The sequence below is a fragment of the Vollenhovia emeryi genome, unplaced genomic scaffold, assembly GCF_000949405.1.
Source record: "Vollenhovia emeryi isolate VEMERY1.0 unplaced genomic scaffold, V.emery_V1.0 DF939153.1, whole genome shotgun sequence".
Classification (NCBI taxonomy): domain Eukaryota; kingdom Metazoa; phylum Arthropoda; class Insecta; order Hymenoptera; family Formicidae; genus Vollenhovia; species Vollenhovia emeryi.
In genome coordinates, this window is record NW_011967213.1 from 32,656 (window position 1) to 58,854 (window position 26,199).

General features: G+C 43.6%; 1 protein-coding gene across 1 annotated transcript in view; it reads right to left on the reverse strand.

Annotated features, from left to right (window-relative positions):
* Nucleotides 1-6,860: 6,860 nt before the first annotated feature.
* LOC105565318 (G1/S-specific cyclin-D2) overlaps nucleotides 6,861-26,199 on the reverse strand; it is a 40,919-nt gene continuing 21,580 nt past the window's right edge. Inside the window, exons 3-5 of the mRNA XM_012018409.1 lie at nucleotides 12,915-13,077; nucleotides 8,744-8,889; nucleotides 6,861-7,174 (exon numbers count right to left, since the gene is read on the reverse strand). Of these exons, the coding sequence (XP_011873799.1) occupies nucleotides 6,950-7,174; nucleotides 8,744-8,889; nucleotides 12,915-13,077 (534 nt within the window). The 3' untranslated portion in view covers nucleotides 6,861-6,949. The remainder of the gene's footprint in view (nucleotides 7,175-8,743; nucleotides 8,890-12,914; nucleotides 13,078-26,199) is intronic.

Sequence of the window (26,199 nt, forward strand, 5' to 3'; positions counted from 1 at the left end):
ATGCAATTCTAATTTTACACACACACATACACACGTGCACGCGCGCGCGCGCGCGCGCGCTACAAGTGAGTGAAAAAGAGATTAAGGCAATTAACATATTCATTCGGTTTAGCTGTAAGAATAAAAATGCAATAAAAAATGGGGGTTCCAAAAAATTCAAGATGACCGTGGCCTGACCTTAGTAATGCCACGCAAGGTCAAACTCATACGTTCACTAAATGCGCCTTGTTGAACCATATAACTCTTGTCTAAAACGTTTTTCTCTCAAACCTTTTGTTTTCGAGATATTTAGCCGTTGCCGGATTTTTGGGACACCCTGTATAAATCGATTCCAAGCTATCCATTGGACCTATTGTTAGTTAGAAGCTGTTCGGATCAGCCGTTAGTGAGAATCCGATAACGAATATCTCTCAGAAAAGTCGTCACGCGTGAAAGCTGCACTGTCTGTCTCGCTACACACGTATATTCGCTACGCGTATACTTGGCACGAGACACCGTGCCTCTTGATATAAATGTATTTGTTTATGAACTGTCCTTGTTCCCTTCGTCGTCAGTCTCCTGATTGCTATTTGTTTGAACGAACGTTAGTTGTCTGAAGATTAAAACTGAATTGGGTATATTCTTAAAAATCGATTCTACAATGCATTAATTTCTCAGGTATGTATTTAAAACATACATTAAGATAAATAGTATTTCGAGGTGCGAAAGCTAGGAATAAGGGGGATTTATTTTGTACGATGATAATTGTCGTGATATTTTCTACGGTGATAATTATCATGAATCACAAATTGAGTCTTGCACAAAGAATAATTAATAAACGTATATCGCATGATAAACTTCGATGCATTTCTAAAGCTTGTTTAGCGGAAGAAAACGTCTCTTCGAAAGAAATGTACGCAGGATTATTTTATAGTTGATTTCAAATCAATATGACAGTCCTAAAAAGGATTATTCTTTTTCATGTTATAACATTCCAGTTTCTTATTATTAAGGAAAGGTTTTCTAATATTAACATTATTAGAGATTTAAAATCAATGTAACTATGTTTATAGATATATTTTTTTCTACAAATGACACACTGTGAAATTTGTTACATCAAAATGTATATGTAAACATTTAGCTGAATTTTCTAGCATATCGTGTAAAAATTAAAAATATAATAACAAAAATAATGTTGTTAAACAATTTAGACTTAGATCCTATAAGTTTTCGAGTATAATTTCTCGATTATAATTAGGTGTACAGTTTCTTCTTCATGACTATTATAAATGTAAATAAATAATAATAAATAATGTAATAAAACGTTATATTCTCTTGCTTTTAATTATATATGTATATTTGCTTATAGGTATTGCGAGATATGGAAAATACAATGTGTTTATTTTATGTAAGAAAAAGCACTGTTACAAAATTCTCTCTTAATTAAAGGAAAATATTTTTTAAATAACGTAAGAGACTATGTATATATTTCATGATTTAATTGATTAATTTGCGATATTAATTTAATTATTTCATTTAAAGCAAATATTAATAGATCTAAACATGTAACTTAATATTATTTAAGTTTGGAAAACAAACTTGCTAAAAGGAAAAAACTATATTTGTTATTACTTTTTTTATCTTAACGAAGGAAATTGCATAGGTAAGACGAAAAGTGCTTGAGTAAAGAAAATACGCAGAACACTTGTATAAAATACCGATGCTTTATTTTCAATCGATTGCGATGACGCGAATACGCATAAGGTATGTACACAGACGCCGGGCCTTTTACATAGTACAATTCTCATCTATGTATTAAAAGAATAAGTAATTTACGTGCTATCTTTAAAAGTAACGCAATTATGAAATGTTTCGTTTCCTGCTGACTCGGTAAAAAAAGTACGGTAGATCTGATACAATCTTCGATGAATAATATCTCGGGCGAAGTGTGATTTGAGGTATATCAGTGTGGTACTCCCTATTGCGCTATTAATAATGCAAGAAAAAAAAACGAAGAAGAGACAAACGAAAAATCATTTGACACTTGACAGATCAGTGAAAAGTTTCGTGAAAATGTGAGGGAAAATATACACGTATCTAACCGAGTTGTGTATGTGTCTTTATGTCTACATGTTCATAATTATAAACGCAAAATGAATCACCGATCATGGAGAATGGTTTCCGTGCATGATTTATGCATATCACACATGGAGATTATTTCTTTGCTTATGAGAAGAATTGAACCTCGAGTTCTTTTCGGGCGATCTTCTCCTTCTTATAACAATAAGAAGAAAACTTAATCCATTGGTTTACTATCGCACCTACCTACATTGAACTTTACATTTCATCTTTTCTCTCTCCATTTTTTCCACGTTCTTCCGTCATCAATTTTCAAAATTATCACTAATCTCGTCAGCTTTCCTCAAGAAAAACGATACTATTTCAGACAATAGATACACCTTATTTTTTTACGTAACGTTAAAAACGTCATCTTGTCTGACTGAGTAAAGTTAACGAGATTAGTCGATCGACAACATGTTGGATTGGATTGGATTACACAATGCTCCATAGCTCGGTTTTTCCCTTCAGCATTATCGCTTCTATATACATCTCGGTTGCTTAAACGCTAAACGCGCACATCACGCTCGCATCCCACATCTTTTTCTTCGACAGACATATACTATCGTCTCCCGTTAGGAACCTACGATGGATTACGCGGGATTACATTTCGGCTCGAGCGAAATTCAACGCATATAGCGAACGAATAAATCGTCTCTTAACACTTTGCATTACATTAGTTACATATATGTACATACACATACGAACGCAACAAGATGAATAAAATGCTATCTCCAGTGTTCTCTTAAAACTGTACAATTCCGCAGTTAATAATCCTCGATTAATAATACGTAATTATTTCGCAATATTGACAGATTCCTTGAAGAAAATTCTCATTTTCAAAACTTTCATAAATTTGACGTAATTTCATTCACTCTTCTTTCTTACACGCGATTAACCCTTAAGCTACGGCTGAGCTAGACGCAGAGCTACGCCGCTGTACGCACAATTTTGTGAAGCATGAGTTAACGATATTAGTGCCGCGATTATTGGTGTTTCGCTGTTTCCAACTTTCCATTTCATCGTATCGCGTAATACTGTCATAAAAACGTCTTTCGATGAAACAAATACAAATAGAAACATATGAAGATATTCTCGCATGTTTCTATACAGCAGAAAGCTACCACTAGTTACGTGTAGTAGCTTAAGGGTTTAATTAATTTATGTGTAATCAATATATATTTATTTATTAAAAATTATTTTCAAGACAAAAGATTTTTCTTTATTATAAAAGCGAGTACTGAACAATACGAATATTTCTTAACTTGCAGCAATATTCTACAGGAAAGGAGTTCAGTCTCCAAAAAAACTATACGGTTTCTTTTTCAAATTGGATTTTCTCGATTCGGAAATTTTACAGTGAGAATGGGTTTCTTCCTGCCGAATTGGAATCGATTAATTGCGTCGGTTGCACGATAACGTTAACGTCGAGTTCGAAGAAAGACGCGTAATCGACGACGATACTCATGCGCCGAGTATCCAAAACCAAGAAGTAGGTAAAGAAAAGGAAATATAAGGTAAAAAAGATCAGCCGTGCAGATCTCCTGCGATATCTTTGTATTACTCGACTCCGGTTACATTGTACTAGGATTTGGTTAAATTGACGTTACGCAGCTAATTAGTGCCCTAGTTAGCTTCGTGGCACATTGGGCACCCTCTTTGTTCCCCAATCCCCGATGGAATTCACGCGTGAACTTCAGCGATCTCCAAAGTCTTTTAATATCTTCGTGCCTTCTTCGAGTCGATTCACGCGTGCACGCGCGCTCGGACAGTCCAGGCCGATTCGCGAATAATCGTCCCCGGAAGCTACCAGATCCGCGCCACGTGGACCCTATCGCTCGTCGTTCCCTGTGCCTCTGCTCGAGCCAACTCGACCGACTCGTCCAGCGAGAGACCTTACTAGCTACGCGATACGTATTCTTCGTATTGACGCGCCCGATTTTCTTTTCCTTCGGTATAAACGGTACACGCATACGCACATCCTTCGCGTTTCCGCTCAAGCCGGCTCGCGAATTCTCACGCGCGGAGATCCTCGGAGCCGCGCGTCGCGTAGACGTAGGACACGTAAAAGACGCAGGGAACGCAGGGACAATTTCACGCGAAATCATGTGACCTCGAGAGACGAGACGGAACGTCCCGTTCCCCGAGACTCTGAGATGCGATGAGATCTCAGATGCGATCGCGAGATTTTTCACGGGCGCGAAACTCTCGTCCCGTCCCGGACCTTTGAGACCTCTTGCATGACTCCCGTTAAGTACTAGCAGCTCCAATCTACTTTTTGGACATCGGTCCCCCTCCGTCGACGCGCACGACCATCACACGTTAGTTTCGCCACGTCGCTCCGAACGACGTTTAGAATCGTAGGAGGCATCGCGCAATCAGGACCATTTATATACGCGTAAAAATAATTCGAGAATCAAACGATCGCGCGATACCCTCTAAGCGAAGCTTCTTTCAGGAGTACTCGCAGACACATATTTTCTAAACGATATGTAGTCGAAACGCGGTGAAGAAACTATTGGACTCCGATTGTCTTTCATCGCAGTGATTCGACGAAATTCTTCTCATATCGTTCGTTTCGTGAAATATCATTCATTTTTTTCCCACTTATCATAGATTCGCTTAGTTTTTCTTTTTCCCCCCTTAAACTCGCTACGCATTAATTCTTAAATCATACAGCCTATCTATACGTATATACAGCCGTCCAACACGCCCGCATAAACGACGGACGTACCTTGAGATACATGTACCACGGATTATAATATAACGACATTTTCTCGAAAGGGGGAGTAAGTCAATTTTTTTTTGGTTTTTTGCTCGATTGTTCCTCTCTTTCTCTCTTGTTATAACTCCGCTCTCCTTTATTTTCTTTCACTCTCGCCCCTTTCGCACACACACGCACACACGCACACATAGCAGTAACGGTGATACACGCATACACATCGCGAATCATTCTTTTTACGTTTCGCATTACGTTACGCATACGCGGGAGGGGTTGGCGCAAACCCTTCTTAGGAACCGAGCGGGATAAGCGAACGGTCGCGTCGTAATCCTTCGAGCATAAAGACTCGCGTCGCTCATCATTTGGATAAACCTTAGTCGAAGTGTGAAACTTTACAAAACTAGAAGCAATCGGACCGTATCGCGCGATGAAAAATTTCGAGAAACCTGTTTCGCACTGTACATCACAGACTTTGTTACGTTTCCCATGAGTTTTCTTTCTAGAAAAAAAAATAAAACGAATACCTTTGCCATTAAAAAAAATATCTGCATGTATTCGTTCACGGAAAGAACGGTTTCGCTGAAGTATTTTGCGACTGCACTTCAACTTGATGTTCCGTACATACTTTAACTTTCTCCTAGAAATTCGATAGAAATAAAATGTTCAAAACGGTCCTTCTGACCGGTCGCCAAATGATTTCTAAAGAGAGCCGTATTTCTCTTGAGTAAAAGTTAGCAGTTTTTTAGATTATTTATTCAAGTTATGTTACACATAATATAATTCAATATCGCAAGCAATACAGTCCAAGTATTCCTATCGATTGTTAACTCGCATTTTTTCGCCTTTATCGTGCATTCTCTTTGTTTCTCTCCCTTTCTCCCTCATCAGTTTACATATGTATATATAGATATATATTTTTTTTTCGACATAATATATATATATTCATTTATTCGTACGCCTATACGTGCCTATGTATGTACAAAACGCTAAATGACTCTGAATATGACTAAGTGAATTTTTTTCTTTTTAGTGCTCGCGCGCGGAGAACGAGTTCCTCCTCCAACTTATATCGTCCTTTTCGTCTTTTTTTCGGTACTTTCTTGTCTCGTTGCCTAAAAGTTAAGTGTTATGTCCTATTACGAAATTACGGATGCGTAAAGCGTATTGCATTGCCTTCCCCCAAACAGCACGCCTACCTGATTCCTGCGCTCTTTTCTCTTTCCGTTTTTTTTTCCTTTTTATCTACGGGCGACACACATCGGAACAGCGCAGATTCAGACACAAATGGATCTCTCTCCCCCAGTGGTCAACCCCTCGCGTTTCTTTCGCATTATCTCGAGAGCGTTTTTAGTCGCGGTGTAAATTTCGTCGTTTAATCTCGTTTGTTCCCCTAGTTGACATCGCAAACAATGGTTTTGCGATTGAAACGTACGTTTGTTCAGTCACTAACTGAATCGCTCGTCCTTCAATTGGAAATTGATCAGAAAGTCGGCGAGCCGACTGTTCCTCGACTTGCTGACTTGTGATCTCGCGAAGTCGAAGCGATTTCGGTAAATAAACTTGTAAAATACGATTAAAACGTGAAATATATATCGCCGATAAACGATGAACGCATACGTCAAATAAATATATAATACACAAGACATTATATAGTCGGACGTAACTATGGGGGAAAAAAACCAAAACTCTTCGTTGCTCCAGTTGATCTAGAACGTATCGTGCGTATGCGATCTTCGAAATAAATCCAAGAATGTAAAAAATCCCTTGCATAGGTACGCCCTGCCAATCTCATATCGAAATAAACCTCATATCCATGATTCAAAACGTGTTCTACGCATGCTTCCGGCTTACGGCAATTGGCGTCGTAGTTTCCAATCAAACGCAATTAATGGAGTGATCAAGTTCGATCTCGAGATTCTTCGGGAGGAGTTTCTCGCTCCGAATGGCAACCAGCTGGTTCCGTATTACATTTCGCATCCAGTATATCCTCGGCGACTCTCCTCCGCTTCTTTTCTGGCTGTCCATCATCGTTAACATCGTTATCCTCCTCTTCGCTGGAAGGTAACTTCTCCTCGGCTGTTAGACTCACCAATGTGTCGGCCCCTACGGAGTGTCCCCCTACTGCGGTTTTCAAAAATGTACATCCCTGACGTCGGTCGGCGTGCCTGCCTTCTCGTGCTCCAATATTTTCTCCTGACTCGTGTTGCTCTGGTCCCCCAGCGGCCTCTGCGGCGCGCTCGGAACTCCGGCACTCATTGTTTGGTGCCCGCTTCCGTTTCCTGGACCCTCGGTGCCCACGTGCGCGGCCTGCGAGATCATCTCCTCGATCTGCTCTAAGCAGCCTTGCAAATAATCCTGAAACAAGGAAACGACGTATTGTAATAAAAAGGATAATGATCTCGTCGTTTATTATCTTATTTTATATCAGCTATGCTGATGGAACTCCGATGGCTCTAGAATTATGTGTAGATTTACGAGAAAGAAAGTGTCAATTGATAATATAGAAGACATATATGATGGCCAGCTGTATCAAGAGGAAGTTAGAAATGGCTTTCTCTCTAGTAATTCTAATATTTCTTTTTTGTGGAACAGTGATGGTGTACCTGTATTCAAATCCAAAAAATTTAGTATTTGGCCTCTTTATCTTGTAATAAATGAACTTCCATATAAAGTAAGGTACAAACGCGAAAATGTTGTTTTAGCTGGTCTATAGTGAGCTCTGGTAATGGAGCTGGTGAGCTGGTAAAAGAGCTCTTGTATGACACAACGCTACAAAATATGACAAGGAGTACTTAGATGACAAGTCTGACCGCAACTCATGAGCTAATTATGACTTGTAGCATTGAGAATATGACGCTGAGCATTCGCATACGGAAAAGAACAAAGAAATTGAGCATTTGACACATTTAATGATGACTTGAATGACATAGGTTTTCGCCTCGGGCTAACTTCTCGTTTATGGGATCAAGCAGGTTAAAGTGTTACGCATTAACCCCGTCGGGCTCAAAGCTCGTAACGTCTTTCGCAGCGTGCAGTCTACAGTCTAAGGTCATGAATGTCCAAGAAGGCCGGTTGCCGACGCGAGGACGTCTTCCTGGCCCTCTGGCGATCCAGACAGACGAGGACAACTTGGTCGTTGAAAATGTTGTGCCTACGGGTCACGAACTCCATGCAGGGCCTCATTCATTCGCGCACTTTATTACCTTTAGCATACAGCCAGAAAGTGGGACTTGGTTTACAAAAGTTCCTTAACCACTCATTCATCCACACTCTCATTCATACTCTCTCTAATCTCTACCCCTAATCTCTTTCCCTTCTTATTTCTTACTTCTAATTTCTTATTTCTACAATGACTGTGCTAGGCATATATAGGGAGAGAAAGGAAGAAAGAAAAAGGAGAGAAAGGAGAAAGTAAGGGGACAGCAAGGGGAAAAGGAAAAGAGACGGAACGGCGACCTCGTCTTCGACGGCGCGCATACGGGGCCCGCAGCGCAGACACTCCGCGGGGCTCCCCCGCCAATTTTTTCCCTTCCCCGCGCGCGCGCGAACATATGCCCGGCACCTGTTGCACCCTTCCCGCACACTTCCCGTCGCGCTTTTTGCGTTCCGCGAGGTCTGTCTCAACCACGAGTCGAGACTTGCGAAGGGCAAGTTCCAGCGTTTCTTGCCGATTCCGCGTCCCCCCTCGGCGACGGCGGGCCCCGGACGCCAGACATCGACCGGCGCGCATCGCAGCCGGCGGGGTCCTCCTCCGCCTCCGCCGGGCTTGGGGAACTCGAGGATGCTTCATCGCGAGACGTCGCGTTCGCTTCGGGGCGACTGTAAAACGTCGAGGGAAGACGTTTCCGCGGACAGGCGGGCCGCGGTCTTCCACTTTGCATCGCACGTGCGACGCGCAACCCTTCTGATACGCACGTTACTCACCTGTTCGATGGCCGTGATGCGGGTGAGCTCGTCCAGGAGGCCGGCCAGTCCGTAGCCGCTCTTCCCGGTCCAATCCAGCCCGTGTAACGCCGCCGCTACGCTCGCAGCTGCGATCATGCTCGGCGTGTACATGGAGAACTTGTACTCTGCACAAAACAAAATTACGCTATGAAAATTTTGTAATGCCGCACGCTTCCTATAAATTCCTTTTGTTTTCGTCGTCGTGCATCGAGGTGATGTGTCGCTTCCCTTATGATAGATGTCTAGTGCATACCAAGTTACGTAAGACGATTCACATACGACATAAACTGTATTATGAAATCGAGGAAAAATGAGTCTGTTGCGTTTGAAGAAGAAGTATATTAATTGAAGCAGCGCCGAGAAGGAAGGATGTTATACATTAATAATTGCTTTCTCTGCTAAACTTCATTGACTTTCGTGGCGCAAGCCCATCTTCTTTATGGATGATCTTTCTTCACGGGCGTTTATCTCGCTTAAGTACACCCTTCATTATTTACCCCAGTTACAGTTGGCAAACAATCGTGACGGGGAGAAAACCACTTTCGTGGAGATTCCTCGGATAGCTCCCCGAAATTACGCGACAGATTTACGACGGGGGCGGGAACGGACGGAACGCGGGGCACGTGGTAGCCCCTTTGTCCAGAGAGACGTCACTTTCGTTTCTTCAGGAAGAAAGTTCTAGCATTTCAACGCGAGCCCGAGCGATCCTCGACGGGTCCTGGACGGATGCGGGATATCGTTAACATCTGCGCCGACCGGGGACCTTCTCGATCGTCATCTTAACGACGCGATTTTCACAGCGGTATCGCCGTTACCGATGCGCCCTTAGAGACCGAAGTTGTCAGAGGCGACAGTAATTACACCCACGTCAGTGTTTTTCATATCGGTTTTTCATACCCGCCTATTCTAAGGGTAAGAGATTTACATATTCAAATCGACTAAAAATGTTTGAAGTTTTAGTAAGAAAATTAATATATTTGATATATAATACTCGCAAATTCTAGCTTGTTTTTTTTCTCTAAGCAATAACTGTATCGAAATAGTCAGGGAAAGTCACTGAGAAAGTGTTCGAAGATAAGTTGATGTGACATTTAATGTGGGAAAAAATACGAGTGTTCAGTGATTATACGAAATAATCGATATATTAGTTTAGATAAATTCACCAGATAAAGATCACACATGACGGCCTTAGTGAAAATGCAAACGCGGCGTGCACGACGCGTCAATGCGCTCGTTCGCGTTACGCTTCGAGACGATCGTGGCTGATCGGCAATTAAATCGCCCGGGGAGAGAACGTCGCGGTTATTAACCGGTGAAATTAAGAGCGTGCACGGCATGCAGATACGTAAAACCAGTTTAATAAGGGAGTACGGAGAAGACGCGGAGAGTGTTTACGGGGCGAGAGGCAGGGCGCGGAGATAGCCGTGGAATGTGAACATCAGACGAAATTATCGCGTTGCACCAGTACTTGTGCGTACCGAAACTCAATCCTCGCGAGAGTGTTTAGCTTACATAATCTAAGCTACACACCTCGCGTTGTCACTTCCCGTCGCTCATGACAATCACGACCGGCGGCAGTTCTCGCCGCCACTGCGTGTAAACAAATAATAATTCACGGGTACACGTCGCCGTACAACATATCGAGTTTCGACGGGTACACTTCTCGTACGCGAGTCTGTTCTCGCTTCAAGCAATCGTTTCCCGCAACTTAATTTCTTCCATAGACTCGGGGCTGCAATTTTTCCAACCGCTTGATGAACTAATAGTTAAATTATTATACGTCTTCGTTTAATCTGAAGGCAAAACAAAGACATATGTACATGATTTAACTATTAGTTAACTTACCAAGAAGTTGGAACGACCAGTCTTAAAAGTACGAATATCGTGCGCGATCTTTGGAAAAGTCATGTGGATGTAGGTGTTTATGCAGATATGTAAAATCCACAAGCAATCTATAACAGTACATAGAATGAGTTGCTAACGGAATTCGAAACGGAATGTTTTAGATATTTCGGCCTTCTTATAATCTATCTCATCTTGCGTAACACGGCTTGGTACCCGCCGGGTACCCCAGTGTGCAACCTGTCGTCGGGGCTTCGTATATTTTTCGTCGGCTATTTATTCCCTCTGGCGATTTCGCGGAAAATTCGAGTCGGCTTATCGTCTCGCTTTCTTTCGGAAAAAAAAAAATGCGGAGCGCCGTCCGAGTGCGGCACTGCCTAGTTTGGTCCGTGAGAAACAATCCGCGACCTCGTCCTGTGGTGTTCTCCTCTCTTACTCTTTCTCTTTTTCTCTCTCGCGCTCTGTCTCGAGCCCGCCGAGAGTCCGCGGCCCAACACGAGCACCAGGACCAACGAAGGCCCTCTCCGCGCGCTACCGCTTTTTTGCCATCGTGGTTGTAATAACAACCAACCCACCAACCCACCAACCAACCAACTAACCGACCGACCGACCGACCGACCGACCGACCGATGCGAACTTACGGGATAGAGAATCGAGAAAAAGAGAGGATGGCGCAAAGAACGGTCACATTAGAGGAGGAAGAGGAGGACGAGGAGAGTGGAGAGACACACGGGTTGCACTCATGTGTCTGCAGCCGTAGAGCCGCATCCAGACATTTAAACATGGCTGATCTCGATCTTTCTTGTAGTATCAATCTGTCAATCTCGTCGCATGCTTCCCGACGGATTTTCTCTCTGTTCCCGTCACGAATCAAGAACAATAGACGTGAATCACGAAGGTCTATAACAATCTTTGAGAAGCAAATTTTTGTTTAAGGACCAAGGAAGACAGTTTGATTCAATCTTCTCCTACGTCTCTCGCGCTTTTAAAAATAATAGAAAAATAGGTTCAACCTCTTCATCTATTGACTGTAAGTTTACTTCTGTTTCCAAAAGATATAAATAAAGATAAGTTATAAGTTATCGAGTTAAAAATTGTGAATCGCGAGAGTGCTAAGATTGTATTACTCTACTCCTTCATACAAGTCTCCAAGTCAGTATTTAAATACATTCAAAAACAATTAAAGTTATCCTCCTTATCTTGTAAGGCGCGGAATATTTCACAAAAGCATTTTTCACATTTATCGCATTCCGTTTTGCGATATAGGCCCACATTTGGAATCCTCTTTTACCGATAAAAGCGCCCCTAAAAGATTCTTTCTGCCAATAAGGTTCCTTCAGAACCAATTTTAGTGACATTTTTAGCGATAAAGAAGGATTCCCAGCATTGGACAAGTCTTTTCGATTTTAAGGAAGCTTCAAAATGAGAGGAAACTCGAACGATTTCTCTACGCAATAGTGATCTTACAATAACAATACATGATTATTATTATATATGTATATAATAATTTACATTGTAATATTTATTGGCTGCTAGAAAATGTACACTCCTATCTTCCACCGTTGTTAGCACAGATACCGCAGAGGCTCTACGGCGTAGCGATGACCAGTAACAGCACTTAAAAATGATAACACCGTGCCATCGTACGGAAAAATTATACTACTTATTTTTGATAGGGCACGCACAGGCCCTTCCTCTCTTCCTTCGAAACTAATGCGCGCGAGTATAGACGGAAGATGCAAATAACCGTAATAACGGATTAGCAATCTCTTAAGCAACCGCATTATTGACGACCTCGTCTATATGTATATGCGTGACCCATTTAACAAAGAAAGAGAGAGAGAGAGAGAGAGAGAGAGAGAGAGAGAGAGAGAGAGAGGGAGGGGGGGAGCGAGGAAAAGCAAAGGAGCGATTCGTGTGACTGTTACGTGACAGTTTCCGCCATCGGTGTGCGCTCTACGACGCACTTTCGTGGCACATGTTCATTAATGCGCAGGTATGTTAACGACTCACGTCGCCGGTTGTTAATGTCACACATACGCATACGGTAGCACGCAACGTGCGTACGAACACTTCGGAAAAGTGCTACGACGCGTCGTTCATCGTCCCGCTTAAAACGTTCGTGGCGACCGCCCCGATACTCGGAAAACCATAGACGCTAGTCTGTGGGCTCGAGTGTGCGAACAAAGGAGGATAAGGATTGGAAGTCACCTCCTTCTTCAGTGACGACAACGCCAAGGGGAATTTTGTTGCGACTCCCCGTTACTCAAGTCTCTCTGGATGGATCATATTGATCTGTCGTTCTCACCTCTGGCGCTGAGAGCGATGAAGGTCTGCGCGTGCCTCCGGACCATCATGATATCGCAGGTGCGCGGCATCGACAGTCTGCTGAGGATGTGCATTATGAAGTCACCCGGCGTCACCGCGGACAGCTCCCACTTCAGCTTGGAGACGACCAGCTGCTCCCACCTCTGCAACAAAGCGAGACAGATGCCGTTCGATTAGTACCTCGCGATTAACACTCTATTCCTGCGAGAGATATACAATAATACGCGGTCACCGTGAATTGCGATCTTCTACTACTACAGGTTCTAGCCTCAGCTCGTTTCGCTTCCTCGTTACCGAAAGAGGCGAGATCTCGCAAATCTTTTTTTTATTTCGGAATAAGATGCTCTATCGTGCAGTCTCAGCTACATTAAAAAGCGAACATTTAATCTCTATGTTAAATGAGACTGCGTTAGCACGTATATGTGTGTTCAAACGTTTTCCAAATTATATATATTACAAAATAATTTTAACATTCGGAATATGTCATAATGCACAAATCTTTCGTTAGTTCCTGATTTATAAAAGGATAGATAAATCATATATTCGTATGTTCCCCATCATGAAAATCGTTGTGACATAATAAAAATGCGCAAGCAGGTAACAATGCATAATGTATACGCATCTAATAAATCATATATATGTCTACCTTAATTAATTACCGTAGTGCACAGAGATAATCTAACATAGAGAGTCGGCGAGAGATTCGTCAGAGAACCGTTAGATTCACCCATTTTCTACGAAGAGAAGCAGTCTCGTCGCAGGCTAGTAGGAAACGCGTGACCCGAGTGCGTCCCTTTAAACGCGGGAGCATTGAAGCACCTTTAATCGTCGATAATTATGCACAGGTGCAACGGCGACTTCGTCGAAATTCACGCAGCCTTGATCTCTGTTTCGAGTTTCGAATGAGAGAGAGAGAGAGAGAGAGAGAGAGAGAGAGAGAGAGAGAGAGAGAGGGGGGGGGGAGAAAGACAGAGACAGAAAGAGAGGTCTACCCTTTCTCTAGCGAGGTTACTACGTCCGCTCTCTGGAGTGCGTCGTAGTACCCCCGTTCTCTTTCGACCGTGAAATTACACGGCGGGAGTAACGCGCGACGAGTACTACGTGTCCTTCGTCTTGATCAAAAGTCCATTGAATCCGCCGAGGCTGCTCGCCTCCCATCGCTCAGCTGTGACGAAACCGGGTAACGTGGCTCCGTTTCGTCATTAAAGCACGAGGGAGCATACTGCGGAGGATCTTGGACGATAAGACCCGCGGATAAAGAATATATATTACTATTATAGATGTTATATGTGCACTACGGTAATTAATTAAGGTAGACATATATATGATTTATTAGATGCGTATACATTATGCATTGTTACCTGCTTGCGCATTTTTATTATGTTACTACGATCTTCATGATGGGGAACATACGAATATATGATTTATCTATCCTTTTATATATATATATATATATATATGCTTTATTACCTTTAGCATACAGCCAGAAAGTGGGACTTGGTTTACAAAAGTTCCTTTTTATCTATCCTTTTATAAATCAGGAACTAACGAAAGATTTGTGCATTATGACATATTCCGAATGTTAAAATTATTTTGTAATATATATAATTTGGAAAACGTTTGAACACACATATACGTGCTAACGCAGTCTCATTTAATGTTAGTATAAAATTTCGTCGCTCTTTCTTTGTTATATTGCATATGTAGACGGGGAGAATCTTCTCTTAAAATTTATTCCGAAAATCACGTAATCGTGGGACAATTTCGCATTTTGAGGAGAATTTTACGACAGTTTTTGTAAATTTTATCATACGTTTTACTAAATCTTCAAGGTAAATTATAAGAGAAAATTCTCCGTGTAATATTCTACATATTATATACAGCACTGGTCGTGCGATTTTATGACCTGGAACAACTGTAGCTTTAACTGGAAACGGAAACTGTTAAATGTTCATAATTTCAAGAGGCACGTGTTAATAACGTTAGTCATGCTATGTAACATTGAATATTTCATGTGGTTTTCGTGTAAGCCCACTTCGGATTCTATAATTCACAGCAGGCATTCGGGACAGAATCCCAAATATAATTTCATACGCCGCGTTTCTGATGTATGCGCGCACTTTGATATGTATCTTATACACGTCTGTGTGCGCGCGCTTTTTAAAACGTTTCTTTTACATTTCGCACACAAAATCACAGAATTGCCTAAATTATAGATTGTCAATTATAGACCCTCTATACATACAAGTTTTGCCAGAATTATTATTGCCATAAACTGGCAATATTTTGTAAGAGACAGCCAGACATTTCCCCGATTGTCTAACCACGCGTGGAGAGGTACACGATTATGCGATAAAATACATATACAAAATGCAAATTCGCGTTAGAATCGCATCCGCGAGCGCGAGGGGAACGGAGGAAAGGTGATCCGTCTGTCGTCGTCGTCGTAGTAATCGCGTACGAGCCAAATTAAAGTCCTCGCCGAATGGAAGAGGATGTGCGCTCGAGGGAAGACACAAACTGAGGGAGTCCCTCTCTCTCCTCTCCTCGGCTCGCTCTCATCCTTGAAGGGGTTCCGCGCTCGAGTGCGTGCGTGCGTACGCTCGCCATTCGCGCCGGCTCCTCTCTCGTACGCCGGTCGTCGGTGAATGAAACAAAGGCTCGTACACACCGAAAGGATAGGACAGCGACGACGTAATGACAGCGGCGATGTGTAAAGCGCTGTTACTCTGCTATAGGCAGAACGGGCCCGTCATATTGTGTCCTACTTTCGTTCCTTGGTGCAATTTTTCCCTTTGGCGAAGCAGCTTATTTAATTTTAATAGCGCCATTGTCAGTTACGGTAAATCACGCGGGTCTATTATTCTCTTGTATAATTATATTTATTACTCGTTCTCGTGTTCTGTCACGTTGCTCCCTCGGCTACGGAGTTAATACATACATTCGGTTCCATTATTGTCATTTCGTATTATCCACATCTATTTGAGAAAGCACGATTATTGCGAGCTACTTACGTATCTCGAAATTATTATTTTTATCAATTGCAATTTTGCTTCTGCCTCCCAAAATTTAACGCGGTCACTTGTCGCATTTACAAAGTCAATAATCAATAATTCATGGGATAAATGTGTAGTATAAATATTTATGATATGACGCGTTGTTTGATCTGTTTGGCAGATTATCATACATGTAAAACGCTCCGCGCGACGATGCGCATCCCACCGTCGTTCGTCACCGGAGCTCGTCAGAATGCACTCACGGCGCGTGCACGCACGCACGCACGCACGCAACGATACGCGTACATGTAACGTAACGACACGTAATGATTCACGAAGGGGGATAATTGCCGAATGCGATCGGCGACGATAAGCGTGCCCGGTGTCGCTCTGATAATAAGGTAGACGCACGACGCGCTCACCCTCCGCCACGATGCACTACTTAATTTTCGCATTACGTTAAAATGCATTATTACGTTACATTACACGTATCACGTTACGTTGCGCACGACGCTGCAACGACATCCGATCGCCCAGTTAATCCATCAATTATCGTTAAGCGCGGCCACTTGTCTCTTATCCTCGAGCCATTAAGAATTCGCGAACCACCGAAGTCGGTCGAGTTTCGTAGAATCAGATTCATCATCTACGCCGATCGATGATAATCTGTATTCGTGTCCGTGGCCCTGGGATTTCCGTTCCCCGATATTAGTGTATTATAAATTGATACTCGGTCTCCAATGACAGAGGATCCAAGATCGAAAAAAAAAAGAGAGGAGAAAGGTGGTATCGAAGCATGCCATGGGTCATGGGAAAGCAGGTGCCAGCTAGGTGACGCTTTCACTTTCCCTTTCGACGCACTTTGGGAATCCAAATGACACCGATGTACACACATCCCCCTGTATGGGGTGCAATTTGTATATCATCTTGTAGTCTGTCACTTGTATTCCGGATGGGTCGATTTTACCCGCAATCGTACAGATATTCGCTCACTAATACTATTCCCACCCGTCTATATTCATTCGTTAATTATCGCTCCAGATACGTTGCCTCCGAGTAAATTGAGGGCCTAGTAAAACGCATCGAGAGATTAACTTTCTTAACGGGCGCTCGCATGCGTGCGAGTGCGTGCGTAGGATTCACGCAAGTAGCGGAGCGCACGCAATTTAATAGCGAGCGCCCGCGTACGCGATAGAGGCCGATTCACGTTATACAACATGTACGCCGGCGACGATGCGGCGGGATATTATGCAGCGTGGAATAATGAAGCGCCGGGTCGTTTATCACATTCGAGATGCACGCCGACAATCGGAGTAAAAAGAAAACGGGAGGAGGAACAAACGACAACCGTGCGGGGTTGCGAATCACGAAGAGCCCGTCTGCGAACTTTACTCAATATCTCTCTTGCTTCATTCTTGAAACAATTAATTTCAATCCTAATTTTTTGCCTCGACAATATAATCCCAGTCATTCGTCAGGGTTCTTTATCGGATGGTCTGTTTGGAAGGAGTAGACATTTAACATAGAGAATTTCAGGGGTGAAGTCAATTTTTACGATAAATTAACATTTTCCCCCCAAGTACCTTTAAATATAAATTACATTTTCTTTTTCATGTAACGCGAGCCGTTTAATTATCTCAGTACCGTTTTACGGATGCTTAGTTTCGTAATTGGTATATTAGAAGAAATTATGGATATCGCATAATTATGATACGTATTATGTGCACTTATGTAATTATGTCAGAAGTCTTGCGCTACCACAAGAGTACAAAAAAAACACACAATCTTCATGGTTGCTCACGGTTGCATTTCCGGTCGGCAATTTACGATCGCTCTCGATGCACATTGGTATCGGCAGCTAGGTCAATAGCTATCGATCGATAGGCGGGAAAGATGCGCTGCATTTATGCGTCTCATTCATGCGTGCGCGCGCGCGCCCGTCGCGTTCGCACGGTTTTGAATCGCGCACCTCGGCGCGTCCCGCTTTCCTGAGCGTGAGAAAGATAATCCCGGCGCATATGTGACTCGCTATTTAAAAAATTTTTTTTTAATGCTCCATGCGCCGAATATCGTGACACGGGAAAACGAGATAGTACGACGCGATAGCGACTCGCGAGCGAGAACGCGTAATTACGATCATTAATCGTAATTACCACGTAGCCACGTGGTTCCGCCGTCGGTGTGTCCACTCTTTTTTTTCCCTTCCCTTTCTTCATTTGGCTCGCAGGGCGTCCAGATGATGCCGGTTTCGGCTTGTGGGTGGTGAAATCGCCGACAGGTGGTCGGCGGGCGCACGCAGGGAAAGGACTAGCGGGAGGGATGCGGGAAAATCGTTTTGTGATCTCGTCAGAAGAATGACGCTTCTCAACTCTTTTTTTTCTTGCGTGGCCTGAATTAGATCCAATTTCCGCGTTTTCGAGCAACGCTCACCACGGACTCTAATTTCACCAATCTATACCGTTTTTTTATCAATCTTCTATCGCAAACTTTAATAAAAAAAAAATAGCAAAGGCTTTAATATTAAAAAAAAACATGGTAAAAGCCGAGTGCGGTTTGGCTGGAGTGTGTTTAGACGAGCAGCGCGGCACGAGAACAATGGAGCATCAAACGGGAGTAGGAAAAGATCCGCGGAGGTAGAGCCCCGTTGTGGTCGTGCCGCGCTACCTGGTCGATTCCGAGAAGCCGGGGCCTGCCGATTTATCTGGTTCGCAATGAGGGATCGATACGAAGCGTAGCACAAGGGCCGCAGAAGGCCCCGATAGTCGCGGCCCGAGAGGCGCGGGATCCAGGTGATATTTCTTCGGCGCCGCGTCGCAAGCGGCGTAATCTTGAGTTATATTTCGACGCACTGTTGCATAATGGAAGTTCCAATATCCGTAATAGCCGATCGTTACTTTCTTTATGTATTCAATGAAGTGTCTTAATTATTTAGCCTTATGTGTTGATTTAGATACGATTTCGAAAAAAAAAATTGCTGTTAAAGTGAAACTCGGTGACAGACGTGGCAAATGACGTCCTGTGCTTGAAGTCGTTTCGATTTTCGATGCAAAGCGCGATTCCGAAACCTATTGGAAGCTCCGAAAAATTCTATTAGCGCGGAATCCCACAGGTGGTTAAAGAGCCGAAGGAGAACGGGGGAGGAACCGAAAGGAAAAGAGACGGCGGGGCGGTGCAGGATCGAAGGGCAGCGCCTGTGAGCAAGGTGTTTACCATTCTGGCCAAAAATAAAGTACAAAGGCCAGACTCCCTCTCGGCATAACTGGCAACAAAAACCAGAATCACCGTCCATGCATTCCTCGAGCCTCGCCATTGGCGTGGCTCGACTTAGGCCGCCGCGATTAGGTAAAAGGCCAGCAATAAGTGACATTTCTACCTGCGACGAGTTTTCTGGAGGTAGATAAATTAATAGATAAATGTGGCTTCTTTCTAGTCCGGCCGAGATCCTCCCAGAACATCCAGAGTCCGTTGTGAAAGGAAAGGAAGGCTTACATGATATATGATATACAAAAAGGTTTCGGTGTAGTATCACAAATAGAGGTAAAGAATATAAAAGGGACAGATGAATACCAATGTGCAATAGTTAATAGTGCACGATGACTATCATATTGCGATACAATAAAAATAAAGATAAATTTTTAAATGTATACCATTCGGAATTTATCCTTGTATACGTACAGATATATTTTTGCCATGTGTTGTATATATCTGATATGTAGCAAATTTAGTCAAACGTTTTATATAATTTCCCCCTTTGCGCAAGGTGCAATTTTAACGCCGGCCCCGTTTACCAGCCTTTAGCCTAATCACGCGTCTCGCGGTCGATCGCAGATTCGGTGGTCGCCGCCAACACAAAGCTAATTATGGGGGACGCCGATAGCCGAAAATTCAACGTCGGCTCCCTCGTGACGAGAGAGAAAGAAGGAGCGGGTATCCCCTACGAGCCCCCTCGAAGGACCCGGGGAGATCCGATTTAATTGACGTCGGCTACGCCAATGGGGCCGGCTCTTCTCGAGGTTACTTCCAGGAACCGCCTTTTGCGGGACACATCTGCTCCGGTTACCGGAGCATACCCCGGGTCCTTTTTCGCACATAAGAAACCTCTCTTCTTCCTTTCCTCGCCTCGACTGGGACCGGAACACCGCTCCACGGTCGCGCGCGTCGTGCTTTTATTTCTCCTGCGACCGGCGGGATTTTAATTTTCACAGAAGCCATAAGCCCACCGACGATTTAATGAATTCGCAATTAGTCCAAGATCGGAATACTAAGCCGCGACTTAGGCAATAAAAATTGAATCGGGTATATATCCCCTTGTCGACTCTAAATTCGTGGATAGCTCAATCCGGCTTTCTGGGACTTGGCACAGTTTAGATCTCTCAGGCTCTGAATTATGACCGCTATTATGGCCGTGCGAGGTCCTCCTCTCTGTTATCAATAAACCGTTTCATTTTTATCCGCCTTTTAATTTCTACGGAGGCCATAAATTTCACCGGCAACTTAATATCTGCGATTAATTAAATAGCCGTCGCCGAGTTTTGACTTTTGTTATAGCGATTTACAAAAATTTTCTTTTTCATTTTAAATAAACGCGCATCTTTTCTCAAAGGTTTATGTTTGGAATAAGAAAAGATCCGGTTAAATTGAAACGTTCTTACAACGACGGTATCTCGATACTTAAAAAAGACACAGCACCGGTTTCGATTTGCCTTCGGCGCGTCTGACGTAGCACCGGATGTAACTACTGACTGTCCATTCAGAATGGAGACTGCGCGTAAGTTCTTAGAATGTAGGTATCGTGCGAAAGAGAGAGTGAGAGAGAAATCGTCGTCGTATTTTTATCTATTCGTTCGTTTATATAAAGCTATATTTCTATATTACAATATCGTAAGATTATTTATTTTCAGTATCTTAAATTAAATTAATATATTATTTTAATAAGAAATCAAGACCTTAAATAAATTAATTACCGGAAATAACCTATTACCGGAAGGAAGAAGGCGATCCGTGCTTGACGGACGACGATGCAACGGTTGCGTCAAATATGATTTACGACGTCATCACAAATCTCCATTTACTCCGTGACACTCGCTTAATAATATGACTCAAGCAGGCTTAATTAAGGCCCACCACAAGTTTTCCAGGAAAATATCGATACGCATGTATACCTGGAGTACGGGTACCCGCATGGCAATTAACGAGCCGAAAAAAAATTCGTCTTATTATAGCGAGATCAAGAATGATCAAAACGCGCTCGCCTCACACGGCGTCCACTGTTATAATAAATATTGGATAAAAGTATCGCTGAAATAAAAAGTGGAAACTGATCGAGACCCACCTAGGGATCTAGACGACTAATTCCATATCTAATTGGGGACTAATAAATTAGACTGTCTCGTAGAGGAGCCGGTTGATATATTGCTAATCGAAACAAAAACGTCGCAACAAAATTCCGCAGAAAATTCGTAAAGAATCGGACCTCCTAACAAAGGGCTGCCTCTTTAAAATCGTGACATTTCCTTCTGCCGAATTCCATGTTTTTGGAAAAAGTGATACACGTAATATCTAGAGGCTCAATTGAGAAGGGCAATTCGGTAAAAAATTCGAGGATGATTTCGCGAAAGCTCGAAAGCGAGTCGAAGACGGGAGATCGGTTCGTGCGGATTTTTTTTCGCGTCGCACATGTGGTGGGATTTGGCCGTGCCGTATGCCGCCGATACGTCACATCCGCACTCGAGGCCAGCGCGACACGACGGCGAAAGAATCGGCCGCCTGTTGGTTTAGAAGTTAGAAAGGCGACTCGTGACATATTGCGTGGCCTCGACTCGACTAATATTTACGCATATTCAGCGAGAGGAAACGAATATATCTCGATGTAACGTTATTCGCATTCACGACCCATTGGTGTACAACTATTGTTATTATTTTATCGCTCTACAAAATTATTAATTATTACAATTATTTGGTTTTTATGATAGCGTTAGTTAAGCGCATGCGGTTAATTGACATTGCGAGTATTAAAAACGGCAATCTAATATATATAATTATATATATATATATGTATATATCGCTGCTTGTTGCAAATTCAGAAACGATGAAAGAACGAAACCGACTATTATTAGCCTGAAAAGTTAGAAAGTCAGCTCACGACGAGTCGCTCGTCCTCGAATGTCTGCAATCGAGCAACATTCCAGCCGCGCGAATTTGTTCTTTTAATTAGACGGACGAAACTAAAATGAGCACATTAATTGTCTCATTCCGTCTTACGCGTGAAGCGACAATGCATTCGTAAAATTCTGCGCACAATAGGTGCTACGAAGAAGCATTATACAGCGAATAAAGTTAGGATTTTCATGTAAAACTGCTGCTGCAATTACCGCGACATTCCGTGGCAACCTAATGTTAAGAAAACCAACAGGACACAGAATAACTTTACTGGTCAGTATATTTTTGGTCGTTGCGCGGCTCTGTGATAAAAAGAGGTGGAGGTGATTAGGCTGTCTTTTGAAAAAGTTGGGCCGACGCACAGGTACTCTTTTCCCGAAGTCGTCGCTCGCACGTTCTATTGTGTCGCATTGTCACGACGACGTATTTCGTCCGCGTGCGGGCATTAGACATAGTTTCGCCGTGAGGGCATCCTCGGTGAGGGCGGTGACCGCCTCGAGGTTGTTTTAGCCGCTCGCCAAGGCGTGCCTCTCGGTCGGTGAAAATCGCGCGGATTACCAAGTGCCAAAATTCGCCCGAGGGGAAGAAATTTTCCTCTCTGCACAATTAACCGTTACGCTCCCTCGCCGGTAGGGAAATAAGACGATTAATCCCCCTTTCCTCCGCCGCGTTCATCACCGTGATTAATTTCTTGAAGACCAGCTCCCCGCCGGTCGTATAAAATAATTAATATGACAACGTCAGGATTTACCCCCCATTAACGGAACGAATAGGAAATTACTCGGTATAGCCGTAGGGCAGCGTGTGCGCGACTCCCGGCCCGGCATTCGCGTTTCTCGCTGCTTTGCATAACCGCCTGCGGAACGTTCTCACGACGTCGCGCTACGTCGTTAAGAGATAATTCGCCGTGTATCTGGCGTGTCAGCACTATCGCGGTTCCTTTCGGCATTGACGATAGTCGGAGACTGGCACGGAGTCGATTTTTATTCGGCGAACACACTCCGCGGGAATAATGGAAATCGAAAAGAGAGTTCGCGCGAAACACACCCTGATAAGATAAACGGCGAAAGCCATTTTTCCGATTAATCGCGATAAGCGACGTTTTGTAGTTATTAATTGTCGAGCATACTACGTTATGATGTAACGAAAACATACATATTTCAATATACACTTGTATATGCGTAAGGCGTATATAATAAATTTATATTATACGCGCGTAACGTTATGCATTATTCACATGACGTAGTATTTCAATATATCAAAGCTATACGTGCGTTTACGTTTGTCTCGTGTTACAATAAGACGCGAGAATATATCGATAACAAATCGCCGGAGCGGAAAACCATATCGTCGAGAGAGCAGCGGCTAAATGCTGTACTCCACTCGCGCGAGGAGTGACTGAGGTCAAGTCGTCGTCAATTCACGGGGACAAAAGGGACGCGGCTCCCTTGGCGTCGCGGGAGAGGGGGGAAAATCAAAAGGAGAAAAAGGAAGAGGAGACGGAGGGGAGAGCCGGCCGCGGGCTCTCGGACGCGTCTCTTTCATCCGTGTTCCGCCAGGAAAAAAGAAATTCAGAAACGACAGAAACGCGCCACGCACCTGTCGCCCCGGCAGCGAGCTTAAAGGTAGAGCACGCCGTGCGATCGCGGTCGGGGAGGTCGGTGCGCAAGGTGCGCGCGTTTTGCGAGCGGGTTCTACGCGATGAAAATGGACGTCTAATGAGGCGCGTCCATTAAATCCCCTAACGATCGTAGTTACGCGCCGCTCGTAAATGGATTTATCGCCGCGCGCTCGGCCCGACTGTCCTCGCGCGATTCGCCATTTATCGATGCAGGTCGGTCGCCAGTAATGCGCTCGCAACGCTGACGATACCGGCGCACCACACCGGATATCCTCTATCGGGAGGGGGATAAGCGGGGTAGTAAAACCCGGGAAAAAGCGGTGATTTTATTCCCATGACATCAAAGCGAATTTTAACATCTTGGGAACGTGGACGGACTGAAATGGGATTCGTTCGCGTTGTAAAGTCTCTCCCGAGCAAATTTTAAGTGGACCCTCACCACTTCGCGTATTTCGTCGTCGCGCGATTGCTCGCGATACGTCCCACGGTGAGACTCGGTATACCCGACGATAAAGCGCCTCGAGATATGCATTACCGTCTGCCCTAATTTCTTGCCCGAAACGGAAGTAATTCGACAGAAAAAGCGACGCACCTGTCGCTTGTCCATCTTACAGTACGGTACATCGGAAAAGGTGTTTGATGGATTAAGGGCACGCAAGGTGCACGTTGTGGACGCAACAGGTTACGGCAACATGTGGCAACAACAACACGGTAGTGATATCCCGAGTAATAATTTTCAATGTAACCTGCAGCCACAAAATTGCAAAGCTCAACACAAACTCTTATCGTTAGTATATTTCATATTTTCCCGGCAAATTACATTTTAAGCGTATGTACCTAGTCCGATTAATTATGTGTTTGCTGCTGCTTCCAATTATTCTCGTCAAGATGTTCGCGGCGATCGATCTAATTACACATTAAAATGCAATTTACTTTTTTAAATACTGTAATGTAATTTATTTATAAGCAGGAAATAATTAATTTCTACTCTTCCTTTAACTTAATATTGCACGTATCTTTTTTATTAACTTAATCTTCGGCTCTTTGGTTCCCTTTCTCCTTACTCTTGACATTTTTATATATTTTTCTCTATTTTTTTTGAATGATTTTTATCGCTTTCAAATAACGTTTCTGTCTGAGTGGCGTTTCTTAGCTCGAGCTTAGCGGCGAGACGCGTGTGCGCTTTAAGTCGCGTGCTCGCTTAATTACAGGGGCAGATGGGCAGCTGCAACCCGGCCCCGACGACTTCGGGACCCCGGATCCCTTCGCTAGCTTTCGAGGCTAGCGAAATGTTGTGTGAAAAACAAGACAGCGCGGCCGTCGCGAGCACCGCCGGTCTTCGACGCGCTGCTGGCGCGAGACAAAGCGGGAGCGTCAGGGCAAATGAACTCGTCGCTCGCCTGTTGCATCTAATCGCGGCGGGCAGGTGCACACGCTCGCGCGATTCCTTTTCACTGCTACGGCTTTTCCTTTTTGCGAGGTCGCCCGAGGACCGATTAAACGAAATGAAGATCTCGGTGGTAACCGGTGGCCCCGCGCGTTTCTTTGTTAATCGCGCCTATCGCGAGATACGCGCCGATAAGATCGTCTTCGATAATGACGGCACGTTGGAGAGAGGGGAATGCAGATGCAGATAAAGACGCGAATTAATCCCCTGATGCAAGTTTTTCGACTTATCTGTAATAACGCAAATGTGACAAGTCTGTTTCGTGTTATATAATTACGAATGTTATTCAGATATATTCGACAGTTTTCGATAAGCTGAATACTAAGAAACTTAAGAGTATCGTTGAATTCTGGACATCCAGAACCAAAGTAGAACGCCTAAAAGTATGTACGAAACGGACGTCTCGATATTTATCTTAGATTATTTTCAGCTGTACTATTTCTTGTAATAACGAGTCGAATCGTAAGTCTAACAGTGTTCGAAAGAAAGTAGTTAAATGCTGCTATTCATTCGTCAAATATCACAGGTATAATCAATAACAATAGCGGATATATGCTACATTTTTAATTCGTATACCTCACAACATCGATTTTTTGAAGAAAATAGCGTCCAACGAAATAACGTCCAGAAACATTTTTTCAATACAACAATTTAGTAAAAATCAATACCGATAATTGTCACTGCGTCATAATAAAAAAACTAACATGAAGATAACATCAACGTCTCCAAATTATGAGATCGCCGATGCGCTCCATTCCTATCTGATATCAAAGTGAATTAACAATTCTGGGAAGCGCCAATCGATATATTCGAATATCGGTATTCCGATATACCGAGGTAGATATCCTACAAGAGGTAGCGTTTCCCTGATGTTCGCGATGAGGTCTGAGAGGGGCCCGGCCTCTCACAACAAAGACTCCGACGAAGGAGGAAGGGGTCAGAGGCACCAGCTGCATCAAAAGGTGGGCCTTCTTCCTCGCTCCCCCCCCCCCCCCGCTCCCTCCACCCCCCGTGTCCACGCGTGCACTTCCGAGCAAATGCG